The sequence below is a fragment of the Macaca nemestrina genome, chromosome 13, assembly GCF_043159975.1.
Source record: "Macaca nemestrina isolate mMacNem1 chromosome 13, mMacNem.hap1, whole genome shotgun sequence".
In the NCBI taxonomy this organism is placed as follows: domain Eukaryota; kingdom Metazoa; phylum Chordata; class Mammalia; order Primates; family Cercopithecidae; genus Macaca; species Macaca nemestrina.
In genome coordinates this window covers 48,720,059-48,728,872 of record NC_092137.1, presented here as the reverse complement: position 1 = coordinate 48,728,872, position 8,814 = coordinate 48,720,059, and the positions used below count along the sequence as shown (strand labels likewise).

The window sequence follows — 8,814 nt, the reverse complement described above, 5'->3', positions numbered from 1 at the left end:
GTGGGAGATACAACTCTCAGCCACCAAGGCAAATAGGGAAACAATCCCAAGATTCACATTGTCTCTAAGGGAAAAACAGGCTCATTGCCCAGGAGACATGAAACTTTCCTGATCCAGAGGTCTGAGAGTTTTTACTGTAAGCAGTAAAAGTAGAGGGAGGGTACACTGTGTATATGGAAGAGAATGAGGAGAAAGTAAGCTAAGCAAGTGTCACATACACACTACTACTAGATTTTGCCCAGCAGACAACAAGGAGCCATTGTGAAGGCTTTCCATATGGAGAATGGCTATGGCAGAGGTATGTTTGAGAAAGATGGCCTAGTCAGGTGCGGTGGCTCATGCCTGTAATCCCAGCACTTTGGGAGGCCGAGGCAGGTGGATCAACTGAGGTCAGGAGTTCGAGACCAGTCTGGTCAACATGATGAAACCCCATCTCTACTAAAAATACAAAAATTACCCAGGCATGGTGGCAGGAGCCTGTAATTCCAGCTACTTGGGAGGCTGAGGTAGGAGAATTGCTTGAACCTGGGAGGCGGAGGTTGCAGTGAGCTGAGATTGCACCACTGCACTCCAGCCTGGTCAACAAGAGTGAAACTCCATCTCAAAGAAGAAAGAAAGAAAGATGGCCTGGCAGAAGGGGTGGAAGGACTGGAGTACAGGAAGACAACTGGTATCCAGGGCTCAATTTAAGGTGCTGAATAAGGAGAGATCAGAAGTGAGTGGCACTGCAAAGACAGGAAGATTCAATAAGATGACCAACGAGATGTGTGAGGTGAAGAGGAATCAAAAGTGATTCCAGGTCTCTGGCTTCCATTACAAGCAGGTGGAAGCTACTTGCTCCTCCCTCAATCCTCATGCTCAGTCAAGTTTGTTCAGGCCAAAGCCTTTGGCTTCATCTTTGACTCCTCTCTTCTGCTCACACCCCACATCCCGTCCAATCAACATTCATTCAACAAATATTCACTGATGCCAGACAGTGTTCTAAGCACAGGGAACGCAGCAAGACAAAAACACCTGACTTCTTGAAGCTGCATCTAGTGGGAGAAACAGGTTATAAATAAGATACATAAGCAAAATATATCATATGTTAGATTATAAGTACTAAGGAGTAAAATAAAGCAGAGAAAAGTAATAGAAGTGCGGGGGAAAGGAGTTGCCATCTTAGATAAATCTGTCAGCAAACTGTATCAATGGTGGCACATGCCTGTAGTCCTAGGTACTTGGGAGGCTGAGGCAGGAAGATTGCTTGAGCTCAGGGGGTTGGGGCTGCAGTGAGCTGTGATCACGCCACTGCACTCCAGTCTGGGTGACGGAGTGTGACCCTGTCTCAAAAAAATTCAATTAATAAAAAAAAGTATGGGGTAAGTTCGGTCTATTTGGAAGCTGAGGGAGAGAAAATCAGTAGAGTGAGACACTGAAGATCTAAAAGTGAAAAAACAAGCACTACAAAAAGCATGGCATTCAGAGCATCAGAAATACCCTAGCTTTAAGGGTAGCAGAGACGCTTCCGCCTCTGAAGCAGGGGAGAATGGGAAGCATGGGTAAATATGCAAAGCAGTGGGGCAGTTGAGAAGTGATTTTGATGGTACAGATGGTACAGATCCTAAGACTGAAGGGGGCAGTCCTTAAGGAGAGAAGTGGTGTAGCCATTATTGAAATTCGGACTAAAAATACCCCAAGGACTGTCCTGGAACAATGAAAGGCTGGCGGGGGCTCAAAACCCTAAGTTCTTGACAGAGCTAATCAGGATGGCTCTTTTTTCTTCTTTTTTTTTTTTTTTAAGACAGAGTCTCACTCACTCTGTCACTGAGGCTGGAGTGCACTGACGCTATCTCAGCTCACTGCAACCTCCATCTCCTGGGTTCAAGTGATTCTCCTGCCTCAGTCTCCCAAGCAGCCGGCACTACAGGCACATGCCACCATACCTGGCTAATTTTTTGTAGTCTTAGTAGAGATGGGGTTTCACCATGTTGACCAAGCTGGTTTTGAACTCCTGGCCTCAAGTGATCCACCTGCCTCCGCCTCCCGAAATGCTGGGATTAGATGTGTCAGCCACTGTGCCAGGCCCAGCATGGCTCTTTGATGTTTCCTTCACAGTGTTTGGGGGTCTACATACAGCTGCAGTGAAAACAGCTGGCTGAGTTGATAGAAACTAACAATGCACAGGGCAGAGAAAAGAGAAAGGGCAAGTAGGCTAGGGACATGAAGGGCTGGGAAAAACGGAACTGAACCAACCCAGAGATCCCCCAACTCAGGATCCGAATGCTTTCACTGTGAGGACTGGGCCTAATAACCAGAGTCTCTCTGCATGGCGGGCTGCTGAGGACTTCGGGCAGAGGCCAAGGAGTTGGCTTTTGTGCTGAGCACAGAGGGAAGCCGGTGATGGGCTCTCAGGTAAACTCCGGAATAAAACATTTCAGAGGGTGACTCGCAACTGTCTAGAGAGTAGCCTCAAGAAAGATGGTGCCACAGGTGGAGAGGTAAGGAGAAGGGGGTTTCAGGAACCCCTCAGCTAATGTGGAGACCTGGACATGGGTGAAATGGGCCTGTGTAAGCAGTTCAGAAAGGAGTAATATATTTAGGGCCTCAGGAGTAGGAGTGGAGAGTGCTGGCAGAGCCACTCCTGACACTGATACAACACAATGTTTATGATGTAAGCCAAGGGGAGCCTTAAGGGCTCAGGCTTTTTGCTTGAAGTGTGGTTTTAAGTAGCTTTCAAGGCAAAACTCAACAGCCTTACTAAAGGATTAACTGTAGAATTATTCCAATTTGAGGAATCAGAGGATTACACCTAAGTCGGTTGGTATTTGATATGTTTTGTAAAAGCCAACTTTAATAGGGTTCAGTTTCCTTTATCAAATTTTCATAGAGAGACTGAAAGTGTGATATAAGTATGAATTTATTGACATGAACTTCCTTTAGCTATTACTCTAACACAGGGTATCAAAGAGCTGAAGATAATGATACTAAACCCACAGGATCTGAAGTTTGCAGGGCTCCCTCCCCCTCAGAGAGAAAGGAGAGAAACAGAGAGACAGAAAGAAAGAAAGAGAGAGAGGGAAATATGAACAAATCTTTTAAAAAGAATCTGGAGAATGCCTTCAACTATAGTAAGAAGTAATGACAGTTTGACAATTTAAGCATTTTTTTTCCAGAAACATATATCTATTCCATAGATACCAAATCGATTACCATATAATTGAGTTTGAAAGTATACAAAATATTTGTTGTTCTTACATACTGAAATTAAAACCTAATTTTAAAAAGTGCACAGTAAAAACAGCATAAGGAAACCTACAATATCCATGATATATGTATTGTTTTCCAATTACTGCCGACATCAACTTCTGTATTTGCCTCATTGGTTACAAGTATGTTTTAAATATTTCAAGGCCATTTCCAACACTGACTAGTCTACTAGGTCCGACAATACTTCAGCTTCCTGAAGGCAGCCAGCATGGACGTGGTCTCAGCCCCGCAGCTCTGTGCAGCAGGAGCAGGTCTGGAAAGAACAGTCGCCAACCAGCTATTTGAAAACTATCGACTCTTGTTCTTTTTAGAATTCCCCTGTGCAAAGAAAAATATCAATAATAAGAACACAAACATAAAAAAAATAACTCACATAGTTTCTAAACCAAGCTGTCTGAAAGCCATATTTCACTTTGGAACACTTCCAAATGGGAGAATAGCTGATAACCTTGCATTAATTTATATTCAATAATCACAAAGCAGTTTGTTATACTCTCTCTCCTCTCTGCTTCTACAGACCCTATCCCTCTCGGGGCTGAGGACAGGAAATAAAGAGAGAAAAGAAAGCTACTATCTTGGATTTATCAAAACTACAAACATTCATTTTGTTCCAAAGACAAGAGAGTCTAAGATTTCAAGAAGCTGAAAAAAAAAGTTAGCCTAAACATGTCTCGTCATTGTTTAAATAAACACCTTTTAAAGGTCTTAATAGGTAAGAACTCTGAATATGTGCCAACTAACACCCAAACGGCGCGGATTATCTGTCAAAAGTCAGCTTGGATACTGGCTGAGAACAAATCAGGGAAGACAACTTACTCCATTTCCTCAAATATGGAGATTTGAATTTTCTAGTTTTGTGTAATTTTTCTTCTTTCTGGAGAGGCTCCCTTCTTGGGAATACATTTTAATTAAATGCCTGTATTTAACTCTTAGGCATAAATACGTTTTCTTCATGGAAGAAATGCTTGCAGAATACAAACATTAAGAGCAAGATCATAGCAAACAAATGGTTGAAGGTGTTTACTTAGTATCCAATGGAGACAATGTCAGCCATAAGATGATGCTACAGTAATGTAAATTACTAAACGGGGGAAAAGCAAAATATAGGATTACAGAATGATCAAAGACAGGTTAATGATATCAATTCAAACTGAAGAAGGGTCTCTTAGAGTTTTATTAATGGCTGGTATTTTATCAACAAGCTCTAAGAAGCTGTGCGCAGTGGTTCACGCCTGTAATCCCAGCACTTTGGGAAGCTGCAGCCGGTAGATCACTTGGGCATGGGAGTCTGAGACCAGCCTGAGCAACATGGTGAAACTGTTAAAAAAAATACAAAAAAAGTTAGCTGGGTGTGGTGGTGCATGCCTGTACTCCCAGCTACTAGGGAGGCTTAGGTGGGAAAAACTCTTGAACCTGGGAGGTGGAGGTTGCAGTAAGCCAAGGTCTCGCCACTGCACTCCAGCCTGGGTGACAAAGGGAGACTCCATCAAAGAAAAAAAAAAAAAAGTCAGAGGACACTTGAAAATTCCCTAATTTCTGAAGTAGCTGCAATCCAATTACCTTCAGGACAATGAGGTTTGCTGTACTCAACATGTACCCCTCTCAATTCAAAACCAAATACTTCTGAAGTTCCAGATATTGAAAAGTTTTCAAAAATTATTGCTACTTCTTTTCAAATTTTAGGTGCTAAAACAGACTTTCTCATACTACTACACTAAAACAAATTATACATACCACAAGAAAACCCAAAACACTACCTCTTCAATGTGTGTTTTCTACCATTACTAAGAATGTAACTTGTGAATTAGATATTGCTCTGCTGGAATATGGAATATCAAGAAACCAAAAGGTTAAGGGAGGCTTCCTTAAAAGGACCAGCCCCCCAACTCCCTTACCCCCAAGCTCAAGTTTCCTGAACCACAAGTAACTGGAGAACCATAATGAGAACCATACTGGGTGGTAACAAGAATCACAGAAACAGCCAGAAAAGCATCAGAGACAGCCTCCAAAGCAGCACAATCAATGGATATCAAGAAACTATGTTGATAAACAAAATCATATAATGCAGATTCTAATGCAGTAACATGATATATTTTCCAAGACCCTAAATGAACAAAATCCTGTCCTTACACCAATAGCAGATGCTAAAATAAAGCCATGGTTTCTTCACCTCTATTTCTCCCCAGTGTACACAGCAGGAACTCAATAAACGCCTGCTGAATCAAAAAGGGGTGGCAGCAGATCTCAAAGAGTGCAGGCTGGAGATGGTAAATCCCAGCTGGTGGTGGTATAATATTGTTATGAAAATGGGCTAAGCACATGAGATTATGCCAACTGAGTGAGCCCCTGGCCTCCCAAAGTTTACCTTTCATGGCAAAATGGTATATACATTGTTACAGTAATATGGACACGGTATGTGGATCTGCATTTCAGCCTCAACTTACTACCCAACATCTACTCTCTCAGTCTGGGCAAGCAGAGGGATTATGGGAAAGGAAATCAAAGGAAATCTAGTTAAAAGGGTAAGACATTCCAAGGTTATATGAATATTTATGAGAATAAATTTTCTCAAGTTTACTCTTCAACAGTACCATTTCAGGTCTTACATAAATGAAGAGCAATCCCTTTCTTCAAGCGTTTTGTGAGTCCCCCTAACTCTTATGCAACAGTAGGAGAAATGCCAAAAATGCCAAAAAGCAGCTGATACAGTATTAAAGCCTTAGAGGCCAGACTTTCTCAGCTTTTAACTCAGCCAAAGACACTTAATACTTCTGGAAAAAAGGACAAATGATATTAAAGAAAATTATTTATAGATACTTTTTTTTTTCTTTTTTAGAGACAGAGTCTCACTCTGTTGTACAGGCTGGAGTGCCGTGGCACAATCATAGCTTGCTGTAACCTCAAACTCCTAGGTTCAAGCAATCTTCCCACCTCAGCCTCCCAAGTAGCTGGGACTATAGGCGCAGACCCTCATGCTTGGCTAATTTTTTCATTTTTTTTATAGAGATGAAGTATCACTATATTGCCCACTCCGCTCTCGAACTCCTGGCCTCAAGGGATCCTCTCACCTCAGCCTCCCAAAGTGCTGGGATTACAGGCTTCAGCCACTGCACCTGGCCTTTACACTTTAAATCTTATGTCCTCTTGCTCCTGAAATGCATGACAATAAAATGCCTCATATTAAATATTATATTACAGAGAGACTACCTCACCTCACCTCACATACCTTACTGGACATCTTTAGTGTGTCAATCTCTTCTCTCTGTTTAGATAATGTCTCATTCATGCTGCACAGGTGATCACTCATCATACTTAACTGATCCTCGTAACTCCTCTTGGTAGTTGTCAGTTCATCCTAAATAGCAAAGAAAAAGAGAAAAATCAACATCCCACTAGTCATACCACTCTGAAGCTTTTTTAATTCACAAAAGAAAAATTGAACAGGGAAATTATAGTTTCCCAATAATTTACTGTGTATTTCAAAATAGCTACAAAAGAAGAATTGTTATGTTCCCAACACAAAGATAAATGTTTGAGGTGCTGGACATCCAAATTACCCTGACTTGATCATTACACATTGTACAAAGGTATCATAATAATCAAAATACCACATCCCCCCAAAACACGTACAACTATTTACATCAATTTTTTAAAAAATTCTTTTAACTGGAAAAGCAACCTATCAAGATGGTCTATCTGATCAATTAACATGAAGGTTAAGGCACAGGCCTAACAAGAGAACAAAGTTAAAAGAAATGGGAAAACGTTTTTCTCAGTCTTCAAAATATGTTCATAATTTCTTTGCAAAAATTTAAGGGTTTCTTTCTATGCCAGGTATAAAATTATAAGAAAAGCCATCATTATCTTTCCAAATTCCCTTAGGTTTTGCTGAGCCATAGGTGAGGCCTACAAGACACTGCCTCCATCCTACGCCTCAATGGCCTACAGCCCTCCCGGCAGCACCGTCCCTGAAAGAAGCACCCTTCATCTCTCTTCCCATCTCCCATGCTCTCTTCTGCTGCCTAAAATCTAATCCTGTGTGCCTAATTAATCTGATAAATGAATCTGAAGCAAAGAGGAAGTGGGTGTTGCTGTAGTGCTGTGTTTTTTCCTTGCCTGGCATCATGTTTTTATTAACAGAGGCTTTCTGAAAACAAAGATTTAAAACCAGGCAGTGAGTAAAAGAGAATATATTATAGCCCCACCTTTCAGTTTAGATCCGTTTTATGACACAGGAAAGAAAAGGAACAGAGTAATATGTACAGAACAAGCCTACAGCTCACCATGACGGGTATGTACCAGGAAGGAAAGATTCTGGGTAAATAAGTATTATTTAAGCAAATGCTGACTATAAAATGATTTAAAATTAGAATCAAGTCAGAGAAACAATACAACTACTTTCTGTCTAACATGTGATGTTATTTTTAATGAATTAGAAATACAGTGATTATTTTAAAAAGCATATCTAGAGATCAAATGCCTTTGGAAAAGAAATGCTGCTTTGCTACCAAAGAACTTTGAATGAAAACACATTAAAACCGTTTAGGTAACACTTAACTCACCTGAAGTCTGCTGATGTTCTGACTGGCAAGTTTCATTTCTTCTGTCAATGCTTCCTTAGACTTTTCAGCCAAGGCCAGTCTTTTAGAGAGTGCTCGGCACTGTAAAATCAGAAAACATTCCATTACTAAGGGAGCATTTTCTAAAACTAAATGTGCTTCAGGAAAGGTTGTTAAAAACACTTCCCAAAGGCAAAGTTACTCATTCATTCCACAAATAATCTGTTGAATACCTATAGGCATTGTATCACACATTAGAGTACACGTAAGAAAGAAGTGGCCCCCACCTTTGTCATTTCAGTAAGGGGAAAAAAGTCTACCACCTTAAGATCAATGTTTTTTTCTTCGCTCTAGCCTGATGACCAGTGGTTATATATAATACATAAGAACTTTCTTTTTTCTTTTTTTTTGAGACGGAGTCTCACTCCGTTGCCCAGGCTGGGGTGCAGTGGCATGATCTTGGCTCACTGCAACCTCCACCTCCTGGGTTCATGTGATCCTCCTGCCTCAGCTTCCCAAGTAGGTGGGATTACAGGCATGCACCACCACCCCCGGCTAAGTATTGTATTTTTAGTAGAGACGGGTTTCACTATGTTGTCCAGGCTGGTCTCAAACCCCTGACCTCAAGTGATCTGCCCACCTCAGCCTCCTGAAGTGCTGGGATTACAGGTATGAGCCACAGCACCCGTTCTTTACATAAGAACTTTCTACATTTATCTAGGATTCACTTATATTTATACTAGATAAAAAGAAAAGTGATTATTACGAAAATTATCAGGAGCTCCTGACCATGCACTACGGATCCTAAGGTACTTTTCTTGTGTTTTAAAAGTCCTTCATTAGAGACCACATTATAGGAGCAATAAAAGCTTTACTTTTATTATGCACTACTTCCAAGGGAAAAAATGAGCATAAGATTGCAAAAATTCCAGGCTGCTTTCTTTAGGGGTTCTACCAAAACCAACTCTATCCAGAGAGTGTGCAGATCAAAACGATAAAAGAAAAA

The 8,814-nt window shown here is 41.0% G+C and overlaps 1 protein-coding gene across 4 annotated transcripts in view; it reads right to left on the bottom strand.

Annotated features, from left to right (window-relative positions):
* Window positions 1-2,881: 2,881 nt before the first annotated feature.
* LOC105464999 (protein phosphatase 1 regulatory subunit 21) overlaps window positions 2,882-8,814 on the bottom strand; it is a 69,886-nt gene continuing 63,953 nt past the window's right edge. For all 4 annotated transcript variants that reach the window (XM_011713175.2, XM_011713174.3, XM_071076670.1 and 1 more), the window contains 3 exons: window positions 7,812-7,910; window positions 6,476-6,604; window positions 2,882-3,567 (listed from right to left, as the gene is read on the bottom strand). In XM_011713175.2, the coding sequence (XP_011711477.1) occupies window positions 3,538-3,567; window positions 6,476-6,604; window positions 7,812-7,910 (258 nt within the window). In that variant the 3' untranslated portion in view covers window positions 2,882-3,537. The remainder of the gene's footprint in view (window positions 3,568-6,475; window positions 6,605-7,811; window positions 7,911-8,814) is intronic.